The 24521-nt window shown below is 42.2% G+C and overlaps 1 protein-coding gene across 1 annotated transcript in view; it reads right to left on the bottom strand.

Moving 5' to 3' along the window:
* Positions 1-24521, bottom strand: part of CFAP46 (cilia and flagella associated protein 46) — a 148665-nt gene that overhangs the window by 102460 nt on the left and 21684 nt on the right. Inside the window, exons 15-17 of the mRNA XM_056794816.1 lie at positions 18683-18832; positions 18031-18138; positions 17428-17612 (exon numbers count right to left, since the gene is read on the bottom strand). Of these exons, the coding sequence (XP_056650794.1) occupies positions 17428-17612; positions 18031-18138; positions 18683-18832 (443 nt within the window). The remainder of the gene's footprint in view (positions 1-17427; positions 17613-18030; positions 18139-18682; positions 18833-24521) is intronic.

Here is a 24521-nt window from a genome sequence, read left to right as displayed (position 1 = left end):
CTTGAGTTACAGAGGACGTAGTAAAACTCTACTAATGGGGCACCTCAACATTCTCCTCTGAGAATTAGATAATTCTGACCAAAAAACAAACAAGAAAGAAATTATGGTAGTAAATAGAACTTCAGAAAAGTTTAATATGATAGACCTCTGGGGGAAACTAAATGAGAACAGAAAGGAATAGCCTTTTTCTCAGCAGCACATGGTACTTTCACAAAATCTGATCATATAATAGGTGCAAAAACTCACAACCAAATGTAGAAAAACAGAACTATTAAGTGCATCCTTCTCAGACCATATTGCAATATAAACTACAAAGAGCAGCAGAAAGACTAAAACTTGGTTGCAAATTAAAAAATCTTATCCTAAAGAATAAGTATATCAAAGTAAAAAATCATAGAAACAATAAACAATTTCATTAAAGAAAATGACAGAGGAGAAAACATACCAAAATTTATGGAATGTAGGCAAAGCTGTACTCGGGGCAATTTACATCTCTAAATGCTATCTATAAAATAGATAACGAGCAGATTTTAATAAATTGGGCAAGCAACTAAAAAAAAACACAGAAAAATTGCAAATTAAAGATACCCAATTAAAGACCAAATTGAAAATCCTGACAAACAAGGGAAAGATTAATAAAATTGAAAGTTAGAAAACTATTGAACTAATAAGTCAAGGAGCTGGTTTTATGGGAAAATCATTAAAATAGATAACCTGTTGGTTAATTTGATTAAAAAATTATCAGCATCAAAAATGAAAAAAGTGAAATCAAAACCAATAAAGAAGAAATTAAACCAATTATTAGGAATCATTATGCTCAACTATATACCAATAAATCCAGTAATCTAATAGATGGATATTTATAAAAATATAAATTGTCTGGGTTAAAAGAAGAAATAGAATACATAAACAACCCCATCTTAGAAAAAGAATTGAGCAAATCACCAATGAATTCCCTAAGAAAACATCTTCAGGGCAAAATAGATTCATAAGGGAATCCTACTAAATATTCAAAGAACAAACAACTCTAATACTATACAAACTATTTGGAAAAAACAAGGGAAGAAGAAAATCTTCCAAATTCATTTTATGACACAAATATGATACTGATACCCAAACCAGGAAGAGCAGAAAGAGAAAGAATACTATAAACTAATCTCCCTAACGAATATTGATACAAAAATTTTAAATAAAGTGGTAGGAAGGAGATTACAGCAATGTAACTCAAGAATCATACACTATGAGCAGTTCAGTTTTATGCCAGGTTCAATATTAGGAAAATTATCAGCATAATTTACTATATCAGTAACAAAACTAACAGAAACCATATGCCTGGGAGCCAAGATGGAGGAGTAACTAGAGCAGCAGTTCCATTTCACCACGAAAATACTCTCTGACCAAGACTAAAATGTTGCCACAAAACAAATACAGGAGTGAAGGAACTAACAAGGCGACAGAGTGAAACAACCTTCAAGAAAAAAAAACCCAAAAGGTAGACAGAGACCATCTAGAGAACTGAGGTAAGAGGGGAACAGGAGGCAATAGCAGGAAGTGAAGAGCAAGCCGAGAGTAAACCACAACTCCCATCCCCACCCCACATATGTTATCACGGGTTCTGAACTTAAGCCCTAGTTAATAGTCAGACCTTGAGATCTCACCTGGGCAAACAGTGGTCCAAGCTAAGTCACACCCCTTGAAATTCCAAACCTGTACAAAGGTCTGGAGTCCCAACCCAGGGCAATCTGGGCTAAAGGGGGCTGATCCATGTGGGTTCACAGCAAATCCAGGAATCCCAATGGGATGAAGACATAATCCACAGCTTGGAGGGAGGACACAGGTCTCAGAGGAAAGGCCCCCTGGATCTTATTACCCACAACTAAGGATTGTGAGCCTTAAAAATTCCCCATTGGAACCATTCCCCATTTGGGCAGTGAAAGTAACTTAGATCAGGAATGTGAGACCTCTGCTCCACCCCCACTTAAGCCTGCCCTAGGGGAAGATAAACTCCTTGCTGAACAATGAAAAGTACTTAAACCAATACTTATAGTGGGACAAAAAGTTCTTTAAGCCATGCCTATTTTAGGACTAATACAAAGGGGTGCTAAGTACCTATAAAGGTCAGGCAACTTGTGAATTTACAAGGAACAAAGAGGTGAGAAACTTACTGGAGATTCTAGTCTACTCAGGTGTGCACTAAGAATGGTCTGTCCTTTGAAAAACATCTACCATGATTGGTAGGTATAAGGACTTAGGGGAGGTGACATAGGAGAAAATGCCCTTTAAATAGGAGCTCAGATTCATTCAGAGAGGCATTCAGATTGAGGATTGAGCTGGTGGAGGCAGCTGAGATGATGCTGGCCTGGTGTCACTAGAATCCTTGCTTAGGCAGACCTTGTGGTGAGTGTTAAGAGACTGACTGACTGATCTCTCTCTCTTAAGACTCAGGTCTAGGCCATGTTGGCTTAAGGCCCTTCATACTTATTCCTTTCTTATTCTTTCTTTCTCTCATTAATTCCTCATTTGTATTAATTAAAATCTCTATAAAACCCAGCTGACTTGGGTATATTTGAATAATTGGGAATATTTCCCTGGCGACCACCTTATATTTGATTTAAAAACAAAACACTGTAGTGAAAACATATTTCCTGCGGTCACAAATTACTCATCCACTCTTTTATCTACAACAATTTAAATCTTCCACTATTTTAACTCACTACAGTTTATGGCCTCAACTATTTTAATTCTTACAGGATGGAGCTTCAGGACAGGTCAATCAAATGTGTTTCTGATCAAATCAAGAATACCTTGAGACCAAAAATTTGAACCTAAGCCTGGAGCTAGAATTTGATCATCCCCTGACCTGATCAAGTTCAGAGTGAGATCAAAACCTTATACCCAAGCCTGAGGAAAGTCTTTAAGCTATCAGTATCTCAAGGGTCAATTGAATCAGCAGGGGGAGGAGCCTCTCAGAGCTCTCAACCCTCAGACTATCTGTTAACCTCATAACAACCCAGAAAATAAGCTGAAAAGAGCATTAAGGAAGAACTGAAGTTTAAGAGGATACCCTGACTTCCCAGAAACAGAGTCTACCTATAATTAGATAAGAAAAATGAGCAAACAACAAAAAATCAATTAACTCTAAAGAATTTTTATGGATACAAAGAACCTGGTACAGACACAGAAGGGGACAGCAAAATCAAAGGAAACACACTCTATGTCCAAAAGAAAACTATGGATTGGACACTGTAAGAGTTAAAATAGTTGGTTGTCATAAATTGTAGTGATTAAAAGAGTGGAAGACTTAAAATTGTAGTAGATATGAGTGGATGAGTAGGTTGTGACCACAGGAAATATGTTTTCACTACAGTGTTTTGCTTTTAAATCAAATATAAGGGAAATATTCCCAATTATTGAAATATACCCAAGTCAGCTGGGTTTTATAGAGATTTTAATTAATACAAATGAGGAATTAAAGAAAAGGAGAGAAAGAGAGAAAAAGGGGAATAATGAGAAAAGCATAGGCCAACCCAGGGCAGCCCTGGCCAACCCAGGCCTAAGCCCTTAAGAGAAAGATCAGTCAGTCCTTAATCAATCACAATATCTGTCCAAGCAAGGATTCTAGTGACACCAGGCCAGCATCATCTCAGCTGCCTCCACCAGCTCAATCCTCAATATGAATGCCCCTCTGAATGAATCTGAGCTCCTATTTAAAGGGAATTTTCTCCTATGTCACCTCCCCTAAGTCCTTATAACTACCAATCATGGTAGATGTTTTTCAAAGGACAGACCATTCTGAATTCACACCTGAGTAGACTAAACTTTTGAGTAATTCACACCTGAGTAGACTAGAATCTCTGAGTAAGTTTTCACCTCTTTGCTCCTTGCAAGTTCACATTGTCTGACCTTTATAGGTACTTAGCACCCTTTTGTCCCAATTATTCAATAAACCAAAAATAGGCATAGCTTAAGAACTTTTGTCCTATATAAGTATGGGTTTAAGTATCTTTCATTGTTCAGCAAGGAGTTTACAACTTTATCTTCCCCTAGGGAAGACTTAAGTATGGTTGGAGTAGAGGTCTCACATTCCTGATCTAAGTACCTTCATTGTTTAAAATGGGGAATAGTCTTAACCCAACCTTATGAAGTAAGGTCTGAGAATGTTTAAGGTTCACAATCCAACCTTATGAAGTAGGGTCTGAGAATTTTTAAGGTTCACAACACAGAGTCTAGAAGAGCTGAAAAAGAATTCAAAAGACAATTAAGAGAGGCAGAGAAAAAGTGGAGAAGAGAAGTGAAAGAGATACAAGAAGAAATGAAAGTGATGCAAGGAGAAATGGGCCAATTGAAAAAGGAGAACCAAAAACTGACAGAGAAAAAACAGGCCTTTAAAATCAGAACTGACCATCTAGAAACTAATGATTTAATGAGAAATCAAGATACAATAAAGCAGAATCAAAGGAATGAAAAAAACGAGGAAAACATGAATATCTTATTTAAAAAAACAACTGAGATAGAAAATAGATCAAGGAGAGACAATTTTAGAATTATTGGACTACCTGAAAGCCACAATGAAGAAAAAGCCTTGGATATCACATTACAAGAAATTATCATTGAAAACTGCCCAGAGATACTCGGGCAAGAAAATAAAATTGAAATTGAAAGAATTCACAGATTGCCTCCAGAAGAAAATCCTCAATTGATAACTTCTAGGAATGTACTAGCTAAATTCAAGAGCCAAGCCAAGGGAAAAAATACTTCAAGCAGTCAGAAAGAAACCATTCAAATACCATGGAGCTACAATCAGAATCACTCAGGATCTAGTGGCTTCTACATTAAAGGATAGAAAGGCATGGAATATGATATTCAAAAAGGCAAAAGATTTGGGTTTACAACCCAGAGCCACCTATCCAGCAAAACTGAGTATAACCTTTCAGAAGGAAAATGGTCATTCAATAAGATAGACGATTTCCAAGCATTCCTAAACACAAAATTTGAAGTCCAACCACGAGACATAAGAGAATCCCAAAAAGGTAAATAAAAGAGAAAAAATTTAAAGGACTCATTAAGGTTAAAATGTTTATATGTCCATATGGAAATAGCATTTCTGCAATTCTCAAAAGTTACTTTTAGTAGAAAAGATAGAAGGAATTACTCAGAAAGAGGGTGGAGAAGTAAACTGATCATGATGATATGATATATATGATAATGTGATGTAGATGTAAATGTGATTATATGGAACAATGTGTATGTATATGAATGACATGTAAAAAATCATTCAAGGGCCAAAAGAGAGGGTTGTACTAAGAGAAAAGGAAGAGATAGAATGGGGTAAATTATATAACATAAAGAGGCATGAAAACCCAATACCGAGAGGAAAGGATAAGGGTGATGATGGGCAATGCTTAAACTTTATTCTCATTGTAACTGGCTCAGAGAGGGAAAAACGAGTATAATCACTGGGGTATAGATTTCTTTCACTCTATAGACTATAGATATAGACTATCACAGAGAAGTAGAAGGGGAAAAAGAAAAGGAAAGGTAATGGTAATTGAAAGGAGGGGGAAGTGAGAGAGGGTGACAAAAAAGCAAAATATTGATGAGGAGGAACAGGGTGAAAGGGAATGGAGCAGGATATAAAAGAGATAATACAATGGAGGGAAATACACAGTTAGTAATCATAATGCTGAATGTGAATGGAATGAACTCACCCATTAAATGGAAGTGAATAGCAGAGTGGATTAAAACCAGAATCCTACTATAAGTTGTTTACAAGAAACACGTTTGAGGCAGAGTGACACACACAAATTCAAGGTAAAAGGCTGGAGCAGAATTTATTATGCATCATCTAAAGTAAAAAAGCAGGAGTAGCAAAGATGATACCAGACAAAGCCAAAGTAGAAATTGATCTGACTAAAAGAGATAAGGAAGAAAATTACATTTTGCTAAAAGGTACTATAAACAATGAAATAATATCATTACTAAATACTTATGCACCAAATGGTATAGTATCTGGATTTCTAAAGGAAAAATTAACGGAGCTCAAGGAGGAAATAGATAGTAAGACCATACTAGTGGGGGATCTCAACCTTCTCCTTACAGAACTTGATAAATTGAAACAAAAAATAAATAAGAAAGAAGTAAGGGAAGTAAATGAATTACTAGAAAAATTAGAGTTAATAGATATCTGGAGAAAACTGAACAGGGATAAAAAGGAATATACCTTTTTCTCAGCAGTACATGGTACATATACAAAGATCAACCATGTGCTAGGACATAGAAATATTGCAAACAAATGCAGAAAAGTAGAAATGATAAATGCAACCTTTTCAGATCATAAGGTGATAGAAATTACAATTAACAAGGGTCCATGGAAAGACAAATTTAAAATTAATTGGAAACTAAATAATCTACTTCTTTAAACCTGGTGGGTCAAAAAAGAAATCATAGCAACAATTATGGACTTCATTAAAGAGAATGTCAATGAGGAGACATCATATCAAAACCTATGCAATACAGTCAAAGCAGTACTCAGGGGAAAATTTATATCGTTGAGTGCCTATACCAACAAAATAGAGAGGGAGGAGATCAATGAATTGGGCCTGAAACTTTAAAAATTATAAAAAGAACAAATTTTAAAACCCCATATAAAGACTAAATTGGAAATCCTGAAAATTAAAGGAGAAATTAATAAAATTGAAAGTAAAAGAACTATTGAACTAAGACTAAGAACTGCTACTTTGAAAAAAAAAACAAATAAAGTACTAGTTAATCTAATTTTAAAAAGAAAGAAGAGAATCAAATTAATGGTATCAAAGATGAAAAGGGTGATCTCACCTCTAAATGAAGAGAAAATTAAAGTAATTATTAAGAACTATTTTGCTCAATCATATGGCAATAAATATGACGACCCAGGTGAAATGGGTGATTATTTACAAAAATATAAATTGCCTAGATTAACAAAAGAGGAAATAGAATACTTAAATAATCCCATCTCAGAAAAAAGAAATTGAACAAGCCATCAAGTAACTTCCTAAGAAAAAATTCCCAGGGCCAGATGGATTCACAAGTGAATTCTATCAAGCATTTAAAGAACAACTAATCTCAATACTATACAAATTATTTGACAAAATAAGCAAAGAAGGAGTTTTACCAAATTCCTTTTATGACACAAATATGGTACTGATAGAGAGCCATCTCCTTAAGGAATATAGATGCAAAAATCTTAAATAGAATACTAGCTAAAATACTCCAGGAAATTATCACAAGGATTATTCACTATGATCAGGTGAGATTTATACTAGGCATGCAAAGATGGCTTAATATTAGGAAAACCATCCACATAATTGACCATATCAATAATCAAACCAACAGAAACCACATGATTATCTCAATAGATGCAGAAAAAGCCTTTGACAAAATATAACACTCATTCCTATTGAAACACTAGAAATACTAGAAACTATAAAAATAGGTCATACCTCAAAATAATAAATAGCATATGTTTAACCATCAGCAAGTATCATCTGCAATGGGGATAAGTTAGAAGTCTTCCCAATAAGATCAGGAATTAAGTAAGGATGCCCACTATCACCATTATTTAATATTGTTCTAGAAACACTAATAATGGCAATTAGAGAAGAAAAAGAAATTGAAGTGATTAAAGTAGGCAGTGAGGAAACTAAACTATCACTCTTTGCAGATGATATGATGGAATACTTAAAGAATCCCATAAAATCAACTAAAAGGCTAGTGGAAATAATTAACAACTTTAACAAAGTTGCAGGATATAAAATAAACCCACATAAACCATCAGCATTTCTATATATTTCCAACACAACTCAGCAGCAAGAGTTAGAAAGAGAAACTCCATTTAAAATCACTCCAGGCAATATAAAATATTTAGGAATCTATCTGCCAAAATAAACACAGGAATTATATGAACACAACTACAAAAAACTTTTCATACACTTAAAACTAGATCTAAATAATTGGAAAAATATTAATTGCTCCTGGGCAGGATAAGCTAATATAATAAAAATGACAATCCTACCCAAATTAATCTACTTTTTCAGTGACATACTTATCAAACTACCAAAAAACTTTTTACAGAATAAGAAAAAAAGTATAATAAAATTCATCTGTAAGAACAAAAGATCAAGGTTATCAAGGGAAATAACAAAAAATGTGAAGGAAGGTGGCCTAGCAGTACCAGCTCTTAAACTATACTATAAAGCAGTGGTCATCAAAACAATATGATACTGGCTAAGAAACAGGAGGATGGATCAGTGGAATAGACTAGGGATAAATGACCTCAGCAAGCTAGTGCTTGATAAACCTAAAGATTCCAGCTTTGGGGATAAGAACTCACTATTGGACAAAAATTGCTTAGAAAATTGGAAAATAGCATGGGAAAAAATAGTTTTAGATCAACATCTTACCAAGATATACCAAGATAAATTCAAAATGAGTAAATAACTTAAATATAAAGAGTGAAATCATAAATAAATTAGGTGAACATAGAATAGCATACCTGTCATATCTGTGGGAAAGGAAGGAATTTAAGACCAAGCAAGAGAGAGAGAACATTGCAAAGTGTAAACTATATTTGACTATAAATTTGACTATATCAAATTAAAAAGGTTTTATACAAACAAAACCAATGCAACCAAATTTAGAAGGAAAGCAACTGGGAAAAAATTTAATAGCAAAACTCTCTGACAAAGATTTAATTTCCCAAATATATAAGGAACTAAGTTAAATTTATTTTAAAAATCAAGCCATTCCCTAATCAACAAATGGTCAAGGGATATGAATAGGCAGTTTTCAGATGAAGAAATCAAAATGATTGATAATCACATGAAAGTGTTCTAAATTCCTCCTGATTAGAGAAATGCAAATCAAAACAACTCTGAGATACCACCTCATACCTAGCAGACTGGCCAATATGGTGGCAAAGGAAAATGATAAATGTTGGAGGGGATGTGGCAAAATTGGGACAAAATTGCCCTCCAGGGCAATTTGGAATTAGCCCAAAGGGCTTTAAAAGACTGCCTTGCCCTTTGATCCAGTCCTACCACTGCTGGGTCTATATCTCAAAGATATAATAAGGAAAAATACTTGTACAAAAATATTTATAGTCATACTCTTTGTGGTAGCAAAAAATTGGAGAATGAGGGGGTGCCCCTCGATTGGGGAATGGCTGAACACATTGTGGTATCTGCTGGTGATGGAATACTATTGTGCCCAAAGGAATCATGAACTGGAGGGATTCCATGTGAACTGGGATGACCTCCAGGAACTGATGCAGAGTGAGAGGAGCAGAACCAGGAGAACATTTTACACAGAGACTGATACAATGTAGCACAATCGAATGTAACTGACTTTGCTACTAGCATCAATGCAATGACCCAGGACAACACTGAGGAACTTACAGCCAAAAATGCTATCCACATCCAGAGAAAGAACTGTGGTAGCAGAAACACCAATCCCATAGTTCGATATGGATATGATTAGGGTTTTGATGTTAATTAACAGTTCACTCTGCTGCAAATATGAATAACAAGAAAATGGGTTTTGAACAATGATTCATGGATAGCCCAGTGGAATTGCTTGTCAACTTGGGGGGGGGGGGGAGAGGAGGAGAGAACATGAACCATGGAACCATGGGAAAATATTCTAAATTAAAAAAAATTTTTAATTAAAAAAAGAAACCATATGACTATCTCAATAGATGCTGACAAAATGCAAAACCCAATCCTTATAACAACATTAGAAAATACTGGAATAAATGAAGCTTCCCTTAAAGTAATAAGCAGGATCTATCTAAAACCATGAGCAAGCATTGTCGGTAATGGGCATGAACTAGAACCTTTGCAATAAGAGTGGGGTGGAGGAAGGATTTAATACTGTATTAGATACACTAGCCTTAGCAATAAAGCAAGAAACAAAAACTGAAGGAATTAAACTAGGCAATGAGGAAACAACATCAAGTTGCAAAATGTAAGATAATCCACATAAATCATCAGCATTTCTAGATACCACAAAGTCCAACAGCAAGAGACAGAAAGAAAAATTTCATTTAAAATAAGTGTAGACAATATAAAATCCCTGATGGTATATCTATCAAAACAAACCCAGCAACCATCTGAACAAAATTACAGAACACTTTCCACAGGAATAAAGTCAGACCTAAACAATGAAAAAAAAAACCATTAATTGCTCATGGGTAGGCTGAGCCAATATAATAAAAATAACAATCCTACCTAAATTACTTATTCAGTGCCATACCAATCAAGCAACCCCAAAATTATTTCATTGAACTAGAAAAAAATTTACACTAAAATTCATCTGGAAGGACAAATAGTCAAGAACATTAAGGGACTGATTTTTTTTAAAGAATAGAAGGCACGTGGCCTAGTTGTATCATACATTAAACTGTTATAAAGTGGAATCACCAAAAGAATCTGGGACTGGCTTAAAAAATAGTGTAGCAGATCAGTGGAATCGGTTAGGTAAGCCAATACGCAGTAGTAAATGGCCATCAAAACCTAGTGTTTGATAAATCCAAAGATCCAACCTTTTGATGGAAGAATTTACTATTGGACAAAAACTGCTGGGAAAACTGGAAAACAGGATGGTAGGAATTAAACATGGGGCAACATCTCATATAATATACCAAGGGGAAGTCAAAATGAAGAGTGGAGCATGGAATCATTTGCCTATCAGACTCATGGGTATGTGAAGAATTTATGACCAGACAAGAAAAAGATGTGCAATGAAGCATTTTGATTATGGTAAATGTAAAAGGTTTTGTCCAAAGAAACCAATGTAATCAAGATAAGAGGGAAACAAAAATGTGGGGAATAAAGGCTTCACCTCTCAAATATATAGGGAATGGAGTCAAATGTGCAAGAATACAAAGTATCTCCTAAATGACAAATGGTCCAAAGATATGACCAGGCAGTTCTCAAATGAGGAAATTAAACTAGTTATGGTCACATGAAAAATGCTAAAAAACCCCTGTTGATTAGAGAAATACACATTAAAAGAACTCTTGAGATACCACCTGACACCCATAAGACTGGCTAATGTGACCAAAAAGGAAGGTAATCTCTGTTGAAGGGGATGTTGGAAAATGGGACACAATACATTGTTGGTGGAATTGTAAACAGATAACCATTCTGGAGAGCAATATGGAACCATACCCAAAGGGCCATAAACTATATGCATTCCCTTTGACTCAGCAATAGGACTACTGGGTCAGTATTCCAAAGAGTTCAAAGATAACAGAAAGGGTCAACTTGTACAAAATATTTTAGTAGCTCTTTCTGTAGTGACTAAGAATTGGAAATCGAGGGGCTATTGTAAGGGTAATTTTAGGGTTGTGACTTAATCTAAATTAATTTGGTCACCAGGGAATATCCCAAATAAAATACCCAAGTCAGTTTGGAAATTTATGGTGGTTTAATTAATATAATATAATATAATAAGGAGAAGAGAGAGGGAGAAGGTATAGGATTTCTCCCACCTGTGTGAATTTTAAAACTATTCTACTCTAATCAGACAGTACTTTAGAAGATCTGATTTAGCTATTTCCTGATCAATAACAATAGAGATACTTGGAATAACAGAATCAGGTCTTGGAAACTCTACATTTCTCCTCCCTTCTTAGTTTAACAAGATTTGGAAGGTCTGCATCAAACTCAAGATTTAATTATCTAAGGAACTGGCCTTCAACAGACATGTGCAGAAAAAAGGACAGACCTCTGGGCTGCCCTAAGCCAAGCTAAGTCATCATTGGTACAGATGAGATGCAGGAAAGTGATGTAAAACTGTCTATATAAGGCACATCACTTCCTCTCTCCTCCTCTTTCCCTGGAGAGGCGACTCTGGCTGACAGTGTGCTAGGCATTTCGACATCTTGGAGTGTTGGTGGTGAGTTTTGCCCTTGAGCCGATTCAGGTTTGGGCATCTTAGCTGAGCCCCTTTGGAGGTCAGGCTGATTCTTCCTTCCACACTCAAAATCTTACTTTATAGATCTCCTAATCTTCCCGCCTGGTACTAGCCCCTTCCTTCTTTCTTCTTAATCTCCTCCACTATGTCAATTAAATCGCCATAAAATTTCCAGCTGAGTTTGGGTATTCCATTAGGATTTATAAATAAAATCCTTGGCGACCAAATATAATTGTTCCATTCAGTCTCAACCATAATTTTAACCCTTACACCCGGCCTGTGCCAGGGGGAGTTCAAAGACTTCCACCACAAGGCCTTTGAAGAAGATTAGAGGCTTTTCTAAGAGGATAGTGTTTGGAAGGTAAAGGAGAAAAGAATCAGCCTAAACTCCAAGAGGGTTCAGTAAAGATGCCTCACCTGAACTAGGCTAGTAAGCTTCTCCCAGTACCGTATATCAAGGATGCTCACTGACAAACCCGGCCAATAGCTGCCGCCACGCCAAGATGCTCAGCACACAGCCGCCAAAGCCACCTCTCCACGAAAAGAGACCGGTGAGAGGAAGTGACTCAAAATATATAGACAATTTTTACATCACTTTCCTGCATCTCGCATGTACCAATGGTAGCTGAAACTTGACTTAGGACAGCCCAGGGGTCTGTCAGTTGTTTCTGATTTGTCACTTGCTAGCACATCTGTCATAGGCTATCCTTCTCAATACTTAATCCTTAAGTAGGGGTGTAGACATTCCTGTTTTGTTAGACTAAGCAGGATGGAGTAAATCTAAAGTTCACAATCCCCCCTGATGATGATTGGGAGACTAGTCTCCCCAGTTGATCACTAAACATAATCATCCTGCACCTCCAAATTTTCAAACTGCAGGTGCATACATAATTTCACCTTCTAAGAGGAATGGAGGAATGGCTGAACACAATGTCATATTATGGTTATAATGGAATACTATCATGCCATAAGAAATGGCAAAAAGGATAATTTCAGAAAAAACTTGGAAAGACTTCTATGAACTGATACAAAATGAAGTGAACAATGTTGACAGCAGCAGGAACACTAAGGGATGATCACTGTGAAGGACTAAGCTATTATCAGCAGTGCAAGGTCCCCCAAGGAACTCATGGGAAATGCTTGCCATGGCCAAAAAAGGAGCTGCTAGAGTCTGACTGCAGATCAAAGCCCGCCATCTTTCATGCGTGATATGTGTCAGCACTGGAATAACCAATGCCACACCACTGACCACCTTGGGGATGACAATCTGAATCATGAGATGCCAGATTACAATTGTTCAAAATTGATTCTTCGTGTAATTGAAAAAAAATGTTGTTAAAAAAAAGTCCAGTGGCAAGATAAAGGCCAAGACAACTGGAGCTGGCCCAGGAGGCAGTAGATGAGGACAGCATAGTCAGGGTCTGACCAAACTCTAGCCATGCCACAGCACCTCCTTCCACTAGCTTCACGGCCGCTGGGATAAATTGTTTTCATCTGACCATTCCACTGGGGCAGATGCCCCTCTACCTCACCCTCCACCTGCTTTAGCCTAGGATGCTGAGACAGTCCCAGGGTCTGGCCACTGGGCATGCTACAGTTGTTGGAGCCCTCCCACCTCCCACCGGAAATGCTGGTCCTTCCTGCACACCGCATGCATTTCTAAATCCCTGTTGCCTTGTGCCTTGGAAGTATAACCAGCTGGTGGCGCTGTTGGGCAAGGTTTGGAGGACAGATAAAAAAGGATGGAGGAATGCTCTTCCCATCCCTTTCTTTGGAATTCTGTGTGCAGGTCAGCTTCTCCTGCAGGTTTTAATCTGGGCATCCCCCTGGCCATCCCCTAGGACCAAAGAAAAGAGAGAGTTCTTCCTATAGACCATTGTCTCTGATTAGACTGTGAGCTCCTGGTGTGGCATTCCAGCTGATTATCCATTTCTGGGCATCCAGGAGGTGTTCCTGGCTTTCTGCCTGCAACACCCTGGCCCCCGGTCCCACCACCACCTCGTCCACTGGGCCCCTTGAGAATTCCCAGCCTGGAGGGAGGGGCTGGTCACAAGGACCTGATCACTCGCCCCATTTCTATAAAGCCAGCTGCATGGGGGCCATGAGGCTAGTCCCCAAACCTTCTTCTTTCCCGTCTCCTTCCTGAATACGGAGGGGAGGAAAGGAGGGAGAGAAAGGAAAGGCTCTGCAGCAAGAAACTGAATTTTTGCTTGGTAATATGTACAGATATCTCACTTGATCCTCACAATGATGTTGGGGGGCTGATGAGGTTATTGTCTCCAATTTACAGAGGAGGAAATTGGGATAGAGGTCACAGGACTTGTCCAGGGTCACACAGCTGGGAAGTGTCTGAGGCTGGATTTGAACTCGGGTCTTCCTGACTAGGCTTCGCTCTCTGGGAGCCATAGTGCACTTGAGCTGCTTTGTGTCCATTTTCTTCCTAAAGCATGGGGTCCACGAACTTGTATTCAGCAATGAAGTGATTTCCTTTGTTGGGCTCTGTGTTTACAAGCATCATTCCGAGGAAGGAGTCATGGGATTGCCATGGGGTGCTTAGGAACCCTCTTCCCTAAACCCATGGGAGGGGTAGGTGAATCCTCTGCCCAGGACTGTCTTCAAGTCACCTCCTGCTGCAGGCAGAGTACAGACACTCCTGCCTCTGCCCCCCATGCCACCCTGTGTCCATTGCAGCTGAGGGGCTGGGAATGTCCTCCAAGCGCAGGGCCCTGAGGTCAGCAACGAACAGCCCTCCTTCCATGGCACTGCCTCGCCTAGAGCCTTTCTTCCTGTGACTCTCCAAGGACTTTGGGTCCAGCCAGTGCCAGCCACGTGCTGTGATAATTAAAATGTTTGGGAGCAAGGGAAATATATAACAATTATGACTGCTGAAATGTGTTTTCTAGTGTGTCTTGGTTTTATTTAAATATAAGATGGTCACCAGGGAATATATTCCCAATTTATGAATAAGCCCAAGCCAACTGGGTTTTATAGAGAAATTTAATTTATAATACACTGATTAATCAATAGAAAAGGAGAGAAAGTAAGAAAGGAATAAGAATGAATAAATCAGTCAGTTGGTTTTATCACTCACCCAAGATCTCTCTAGGTAAAGCTTCTCATGCCAACCTCAGGCTCCACCTTCAAGAGAGCCTCCTTTCAAGAAATGTTTCCAGAGAATTCTCCTCCTTCAGAGTCAGCCTTCTCTCCTGGTCCTCCCACAGAGCAACCTCCTCAGTCCTCCTTCAGAGCCACCTCGCTCAGAGCAAAACCTCCAGGACTTCTTTCTCTCCTCAGACCCTGCTATCTTTAAGGAAACCATCTAAGTCCCCTCCCCTCAGTTCTCACATCTACCAATCACTGTCCATGTCTCCCCTGTGCCAATGGTGGCTCTAGCTTAACCCAGGACTGCCCAGAGGTCTGTCTCCTTTGCACATGTCTGTTGAAGGTCATATTCTCAAATAATTAAATCTTGATCCTTGCTGCAGCCCTTCCTAAATCCTGTTACTCTGAGTAGGGTGGAGATTGTAGTTTCCAAGACCTGGTTCTGTCATTCCAAGTATCTCTATTGTATCAATTCTAAAATCAATCATGACTCAAAGAACTTCCTGTTCTATGCTTAAGCATAGGTCCAAGCCCTTTCCATTGTTTAGCAAAAGGTTTCTGTCCTAAAGTAGTCTTAAGTAGGGAGGAGAAGGACCCTCCCATGCCAAGGGGTTTCACATTCCAATAGAGTTCTTACTATCAGTAGGAAATTTTTTCCAGTATGATATTTCCCAATGGGGAAATTTCCAACATTCATAAGTCTAAGAAATTTTAAGGTTTATAGTGCCCGCCAGTCCCTCCTCTCCTCGGCCTCTGGGCCAGCCTGGCACAGGCCCCCCTCGGGCTGTTGGCCTCAGGCCTTTCCTCGCTTCCTTCCTTTTTCATTCAGCCACTGACATGATTTTCCTCAAGCCAAAGTCCCATCACATGAGTCCCTGACTCGGTCACCCCAGGGGCTGGCTCCCTCTCGGCTTCAGGATCACGCAGAAACCCTGATGGCCCAAGCCCCTCTCACTTTCCCAGGACAGATGGTGGCCTTTGATCCATGGCACTGGCCCCTCCAGCTCCGGACTCCAGGCCCATTTTCTCTCCCTGGCTAGCTCTGTCTCCCCCTCTCGCCTTAGTGGCTCTCTGGGCTTCCTTCGGGTGCCCCCTCTCCAAGAAGCCCTTCCTGGGCCTCCTCCCTGCTGAGGTCACCTCCCTCTCGTCCACCGGTGCTCCCTTTTGCCAAAGGCTGCGATAGTAGTTAGGCTGTGCATTCCTCGAGGACAGGGGCTGGTGTTCCCGGTTCTGATTCTCTTGGTACTTCCCAGGGCCAAGCATGAGGCCTCCACAGCCTGCCTCTGGATTGCTGCTTGTTCACTCGGTGCAGATCCTGGGCTGGATGCAGATGCCAAGAGCGTGGGCATCACTTTCCATGCTGGTAGCCCGTGGCAGATTCAGCCCAGACCTTTGGCACTAGGAGAGCAGCGCCTCATTCTCTCTCCTCTCAGGGATGGCCCTTGCCCATGGCCATGAGTTGGGCCCAGAGCCAGGCGGAGAAACCACGTGTGGGGCTCACGGTGGCCTCGAGGGGCCACTGGCTCTCACAAGCACTGGACACGCTTCGCGGAAGAACGCCCGGGGACCACAAGGGCTTGGACAAGAAGAAGGCCTCTGAACGGGCCATAGCTGGAAAGTAGAGATGCGCAGACTCTCCTGAGCAGGAAGGTGGGAGGGCAGAAGAGGACTCTGGGAGTCTCCAACATCAAAGACCTTCCCCTAACCCTAACCCTTGGGGAAGGCCAGGCTTCTCTCGGGCAGAGCCACCCACTTCCGATGGGGAAGAGCTCCACCACTCCATATTATCTGGTCTTTATTCTCCTGTTCCCACACTCAGAAATGGGTTTCTTGGGGGTGGAAAACAGGAAGGAAGGAAGGGAGGGAGGGAGGGAGGAAGGGAGGAAAGAAGGAAGGAAGGAAGGAAGGAAGGAAGGAAGGAAGGAAGGAAGGAAGGAAGGAAGGAAGGAAGGAAGGAAGGAAGGAAGGAAGGAAGGAAGGAAGGAAGGAAGGAAGGAAGGAAGGAAGGAAGGAAGGAAGGAAGGAAGGAAGGAAGGAAGGAAGGAAGGAAGGAAGGAAGGAAGGAAGGAAGGAAGGGACAAATTGGAAATGAATTCCCTCTCAATCAGCAAAACCATTTTGACAGCTGCTGAGTTGTAAGCACTGATCAGCACCAGCAAGTCCTGGAGTGACAGGCTGCTCGGGAAGCAGGGAAGGCCAGGTCAGGGGCAGCCACCTTCTTGCCCAGAGAGGGGCTGAGGAACACGGGTGGAAGCTGGGCTGCCTATGGTGATGGCCAACTAGGTAGACACTGATCCTCAGGCCAGGGTAGGACGCCTGGCAGGCAGCCCGCGCACGTGTGTGTGTGTTAACAGCACAAAGGCGCCAACTCACGGGTCTCTGAACTCGATGTCCCGGGGGTCCTCGCTGTGCCTCCAAACCTTGCTCAAGGCTTTTTTGGCCAAGGACATCACGATTTCGTGCTCACGTAAGCCATAAGCAAAGTGGGCCAATCGGACCAGGCTCTGCAATTCCACGTGGGGGTCTGTCCACTTGCAATCTGAGGCCAACCTCACCACCTGCAGCCACAAGGAAACACCAAGCGCCAGGGAAGGCCCCAAATGACTCGCTGACACGCAGCCACCTCCCACTAGGAGGGCGCCGCAGGAGGCACTGACCCGCTTGTGCCAGTGGGATGCCATCTGCCAACGGCTTAGGCTGACCCAGGGAGTTGGGGTTTTGGCTCACAGGCAGACGTTCTGGGGAAGCTCCACAGAGACATCTGCTTGCGGAGGCTGGGCGGGATAGTGAGCCTTGGGCAGGGCAGGGCAGGGTAGCTGTGGGCAGAGCCCAAGATGAGGCCTTCCTGCTGTGTCCACCTTGTGCTCCCTCTCCGGGAGAAGGAAGGGACAGCTCAGGGCCCAGGGCCCACCTTCTCCTTCCTGGGCACCACACAGGCTGCCCCCTTACTCCACCCCATGAAGAAACGGGACACACCTGATTCAGGGAGGGAAGGGTGAAGTCCATGAGGCCCAGCCCGTTGCACGAGTACATCTCCAAGGCCACGAGAACCTTCGTCATGCGCGTCTGGCTTTCATTAATGTACTGAGTGGGAGAAGGCATTGCCCGCTGCTCAGCGCAGTGCGGGCTCTCCCAGGAGAGCATTTAGGCAGATGTAAAGGCGGCTAGGTGGGCACGGAAGCAGGGTGTGGGGGCCACATTGGGAGGGGCAGCCCCCCATCCAACCCAACCACGACTCATCCTGTCCCAGGGCTGGGGCAGCTGCTGGCCTCGAGGAGCTTCCTTGTTCATGGCACCACCACAAGCCAGGTAGGTCTGCAGGGCCAGGGTGCCACAGGGACCCAGCTTAGGGAGCCAGAGAGGCATTCCCCCAAAGCAGGAGACAGGCCCACTGCCCCCACTCCTCCTCCCACTGTGGGGAGGCCCTCCCCCTTACCTCATCACCCATGCCCACTCCCCCTCCCACCGTGGGGAGGCCTTCCTCCTTACCTCATCGTCCGTGCCCACTCCCCCTCCCTTCTCCAGCCTCGGTGGCGGCTCCCCTCACCTCCCTGCTCCTGCTCGCACCCTATCCCCCCCTCGCCCGTGCCCACTCCCCCTCCCACCATGGGGAGGCCCTCCCCCTTACCTCATCGTCCGTGCCCAGTTTGCTGCCAATCTGCTGCTGAAGCAGCTGCTTGGCCTTCACCCAGGTGGCAATGAGCTGCTGCCGGGTGCTGATGGGCACTATCTCCTGAGGCAGATTCCCATTTGTCAGAGCGAGACCGTAGTCGCACACCTACGGGCCAAGACATGAATGTGGGAAGACAATGCAGAGCCCAGAACAACCGTCACCGACCACCATCGCTCTTTTGAAGAATCCTCCCCTTTTGTGTTGGAGCCAAGGCGGGAGAGCAGGAAGGCTAGACAACTGGGCTGAAATGACTTGCCCAGGATCACCCCGTAGCGAAGGCCAGATTTGAACCTGGGGCCACCTCGATGCCCCATCAGAACAGCTTCGCAAAAAAGCTTCAACACTTCATCAATTCCTTCCCGGCCACGAGATCCTTGGAATCTGCTTCCAAACCCCCAGCAGGCCCAGCGACGCTTCAGCCAACACTTCCTGGGTAGAGAAAGGGCCGGAGGTCCAAGGCACATGGCCAGGAAGGGGTTTGCCTGTACTTGACTGGCTCCGGGCCCAACACGTTCCCTCCCTCCTCTTCACATCACAGCCGTGGGAGGGAAGGGTCACGCGCCCCTAGTGCTCTTGTTGGCCCTCTCTGGGAAGAGAGTGTCCCTTAGCCGCTTCCCACCTCAAGGGTGAAACGATCACGAAAGGCGAGCCACAGAGCCACAGAAAAGAGCAGAGAGAGACACATAGAGAAGTGAGGAGGAAGTAGAGAGGGGGAGAGACAGAGAAGAAGAAAAGAAGGGAGGGAAAGAGGGGGAGGACCTAGAGGAGAAAGAGGAAGAGAAGATCGGAAGAAGGAGAGAGCCAGAAGAAGAGAGACAGAGGGAGACAGAGAGAAGAGAAGGAAAGATGAAGGGAGAGAGAGGAGAGAGAGCACTCCGTGACGCTTTGGTGCCCAGAGCGTGGTTTGTTTCCCAAACTTCTGATCACTTTCCTCTTTCCGGCCAGGTGGTCTGTAGTCTACTCCAATGATCAAACCACTTCTGTTTCTCCTTCCTTTGGCCTTGACCCAAAGCCATGGCCTGTGTCTCCCCTCAGGTTCCTGAACTTCCTCCTCGGAGCCTGCCTTCTTACTATACAAAACTATCCTCCTCCCTTCCCCTCTCCACAGGCGCATATGGGGCCTCGGCCCCCTGATGCTCTGGGAAACCCACCAGGCCACACACTGCCTGACAGAGAGGCCCGATGTCCATGCCTCGGGAGTCCAAAGCGCCTCTGTTCTCGGCCCTTGAAGAGCCACACCTGGAGTACTGGGTTCAGCCTATAAACTGGGAAGCCAGAAGAAGGTAACCAGGATGGTGAAGGGCTCCACGGTCATGCCATTTGAAGGATTTGTGGCTTATCATCCGAATGGGAAGAGAGAAGTCTGGAAGATCGATGAGAGCTGCCTCAATTTTGTTTTTTTTCTTCTTTTTTAGCACTGTCAAGTGAAAGGGGGCTGATTGTTCTATTTGGCCAGAGAGGGAGAAATCAGGAGCATGCGGGAAACTAAGAGCTGTCTAGAGCTTGGAGATCTTCCAGCAGAAGCTAGAAAACTACTTGGCAGGTATTTCTGTTCAGTCATGGGTTGACCTTCAAAGCTTTTCAAGTGTGCTCCAAATCTGAGCTTTTATGCAACCACGAGGGGCTTCACAGTGGTGGCAACTTCTACACTGAGTTTTGAAAGAATAGAAGGATTGTGAGGGGCAGAGATGGAAAGGTGAAAGAACCAATAAAAGGCTACAGTTAAATAATTTTCCTTTCCAAGACAACTTAGGAGGTCAGCTGGAAAGGTCTGCCTCACTTGCAGGTGGCTGTATCCGAGGCCCAAGGAGCTCTCATCGGGGAAGGGCTCTGGTCTCAGGTCCAAGGCAGGGAGGAGCTCTGTCATTTGCAGCCACAGAACTGGGTCACGTTGCATTTACAGGGCCAGAAGAAATGAGAACACCCGTAGCCACAGGAATGCAGGAACCCTCATCACAGTTCTGGGGCTTGTGGAGGCTTGAGGGCCAGAATATAGACCAGGAAAGCAGGGACCACCCTTCTCCTCTAAGCACTAAAAACCCACAGACCCCAAGAGCTAGCTCTGAAAAAAGGAGTACAAAAAACCTAAAGCTTGGAACAGTGTCCCCTCTGCCTTGGGAGCAAAACTCAACCTCGAATTAAAGCTAAAAATCAATAAATAGTCTGGAAAATGAGCAAACAACAACAACAAAGAACCTGATTACAGAATGTTACTGTGGAGACAGGGAAGATGAATTCACAAATTCAGAAAAAGACAATGAAGTCAAAACAGCTGAATGCAAATTTGGAACTATGCCCAAAGGGCGATAAAAGACTGCCTGCCCTTTGATCCAGCCATAGCACTGCTGGGTTTGTGCCCCAAAGAGATAATAAGGTAAAAGACTTGCACAAGAATATTCATAGCTGCGCTCTTTATAGTGGCAAAACCTGAAAAATAAGGGGATGTCCTTCAATTGGGAAATGGCTCAACACATTGTGGTATCTGCTGGTGATGGAATACTATTGTGCTCAAAGGAGTGATGAAGTGGAGGGATGAACTGGGATGATCTCCAAGAACTGATACAGAGTAAGAGGAGCAGAACCAGCAGAACATTATACACAGAGATGGATACATTGTGGCACAATCAAACATAATGGATATCTCTACTAGCAGCAGTGCAATGACCCAGGACAATTCTGAGGGAATTATGAGAAAGATGCTATCTACATCCAGAGAAAGAACTATGGGAGTAGAAATGCAGAAGAAAAACATATGATTGATCACATGACTTGATGGGGATGTGATTGGGGATGTTGACTTTAAATGATCACCAAATCAAATAACAGAGGCAGAGGAAAAAATAGGAAAAGAAACAAGAGTGATGTAAGAAAATTATAAAAAGAGAGTAAACAGCTTGGTAAAAGGAGGATGAAAAAATACTAAAGAAAATTACACCTTAAAAAAACAGAATTGGCTAAACAAAAATCCACTAAAGAGAAAGTCTTGGAAAGTATAATGGGACAAATGGAAAAAGAGAGAGGAAAATTCAATGAAGAAAATAATTTCTTAAAAAAGAGGTACAAAAGCTCATTGAAGAAAGAAAATAATTCCTTAAAAATTAGAATTGGGCAGCTGGAAACAAAAAAAAAAGATCCAGAAGACATAAAACAACAACAACAACAATAAAATCAAATCAAAAATGAAAAAAGTGATAGAAAATGTGAAAGATTGAATTGTAAAAACAGCTGACTTGGGATAGATTAAGGAGAAATAATTTAAGAATTATTGGACTACCTGAAACCCATGATCAAACAAAAAGCCCACACATTATATTTCAAGTATTTATCAAGGAAATCTGATATCCTGCTATCCGAGAACTAGAGGGTAACACCAGATATTGAAAAGATCCACCAACACACCACCTAAAAAATCTAGATAGAAATGACCAAGGATATTATAGCCAGATTCTAGAACTCCCAGGTCAAGGAGAAAATACTCCAAACATACAAAAAGGAGAAACTCAAATATTGTGGGGCCATAGTCCGGATTAAATGAGATTTAGCAGTTTCTGCATTAAGGGATCAGAGGGTTTGGAATGTAATAATCTGGAAGGCAAAGGAGCTAGGATTTCAACCAAGAATCACCTACCCAGAAAAATGCAGAATAATCCTTCAGGGAAAAAAATTGATATTTAATGAAGTAGAACACTTTCACACAATCCTGATGAAAAGATCAAAGAGTAATAAATATTTTGACTTTCAAGTACAAGACACATATAAACATATAAGCATATAAATATGAACTAGAAATCATAAAGTACTCAATAATTATATTCCTGCAAAATGAGACATAACTCCTATGATAACTCTTTTGTCACTATTAAACATTTAGAAGTAGTATACATAAACAGAGAATGTGGTTTGTGAGTTGACTATAACTTCAAAAAAATAAAATTAAGGGGTGAGAAAGAGAAATGTATTGGGAGAAGTGGTGGGGAGTGAGAATGGGGGAAATTATCTTCCATAAAAGAGTCATGAAAAGAAGAGATTTTGCACTAAAGGGGAAGATGGGGGTGGCAGACTATGCTTGAACCTTATTCATCAGAATTGGCTCAAAGCAGGAATAAAATACACACCCAGTTGGGTATAGAAATCTCTCTTACCCTACAGGAAAGTAGGAGGGAAAGGGATAAGAGAATCAAGGTTGAAAGAAGAAAGGGCAGATTAAGGGAGGCAGTGGTTAGTGTAATAGAAGGATTTCAGAGGGGAAACAGTTGAGAGGGGGAACAAGGGGGGATGGAAGGAGAGAGAGAAATGGGGAGAGAGGAAGCCCAAATCTTGTCCCCCTGACAAAGAGAATATGTCTCCTCAGAGAATAGTTCTGGAAGATGGAGGACAAGTACTAGAGAGATTAGGTTTGGTAAGATGACCCACTGCCTGCCCTTTGGTCCCAGAGCTATTGTAGAGAGGCAGGATGGATTCTTCTGCCTCTGGTCTCCTTAGGGACACCTCCTGTCACTTCCCTTCAGAGACCTGGGGTCACCCACTATCAAAGAGAGCTGTCGTGCCTTGGGTTAGGCAGTTTGGATCCCTGGGATCCTGAGCTAACCTTCTCCTTTTGGGGAGAGATGGGATTCTCTCCAAATCTTCTGAACCCTTTCCTAGCATCAGAAATCAACCAGACCGAATTCTAAAGTAGTAAACAATTTATTTGGGTTCACACAAGGAAAGAGAGGCAGGGCTGTCCGGCAAGGAGAACGGGGACTAGGACATGCTAACACTGGTCCTCTCTGGCAGGCTGCCCCCCTTAAGTTCTCAGGGTTCAAGGCTCCTCTGGCCAGCTGCTGGCTGATCCCTAGTCCTCAGCTACCTAGCTTTTGTACATTCAGGAGTCTAGGAACGGCTCAGGGAGAGATCTGGATGGCTCTGGCCAGCGTGAGTTCAAATCCAAAACCCCCTTGAGAATTCTGTTAGCTGTTCTTGAAGAGTCTTAGGGGAGGTATTTTGGGGTCCTAGAAGGAATGACAGGTCCCCTACCTATGGGCTCTTTCTCAGCTTCCAGGAAAATCTCCTTGTCCTCCTCCACCTCCCAGGCTGGAAGACTGTTGACAGTTGGAGCTTCTCTCTCTCTGCCCCTCCTCCACTGCTCTTCAGCTGATCTCTCCTTCAGCTTGGCTTCCCATTGCCCCCCCCCTTTCTGACATTATATTAGAATCACAACTGACTCTTAAAGGGGGACAGTAGGGGGAGGACAGGATAGAGGGAAATGCACAGGAATCACAACTGTGAATGTGAATGGAACTAACTTAGTCATAAAATGGAAGGAAGTCAATGGCAGAGTGTCTCGATGTGTCATTTACAAGAAACCCAGCGGAAGCAGAACGGCCCGCGCAGAGTAAAGGGAAGGGGCCAGAACAAAACCTATTATGCTTCGGTTACAATTCTTAAAAAGCAGAGGCAGAAGTCAGGATTTCACGCAGATAAAGCAAAAGCTTTAAAATTGGGTCTTATTTAAAGAGATTAGCAGGGAAATGATATCTTCCTAAAAGGTACCATAGACAACAAAGTAAGAGGAATACTAGACGTGTGCACCAGATGGCGTAGCACCCAATGTTTAAAGTAGAAATGAAAGGACTGAGAGCAGGAAACTAGGGAAAGGAGACTCGAATGGAGCCTTAACTTTTCCCTCTCGGAACTAGACAAATCTGACCAAAAATTTAACAGGAAAGAAGTTAAAGAAGTCAATAGAATTTTAGATGAGTTAAGTATGATAGCCCTCTGGAGAAAACGGAATGGGAATAGAAAGCAATATACT

The sequence above is a fragment of the Monodelphis domestica genome, chromosome 1 (assembly GCF_027887165.1).
Source record: "Monodelphis domestica isolate mMonDom1 chromosome 1, mMonDom1.pri, whole genome shotgun sequence".
In the NCBI taxonomy this organism is placed as follows: domain Eukaryota; kingdom Metazoa; phylum Chordata; class Mammalia; order Didelphimorphia; family Didelphidae; genus Monodelphis; species Monodelphis domestica.
Note: the sequence above shows the minus strand (reverse complement) of the source record. Positions and strands in the feature narration are given on the sequence as shown.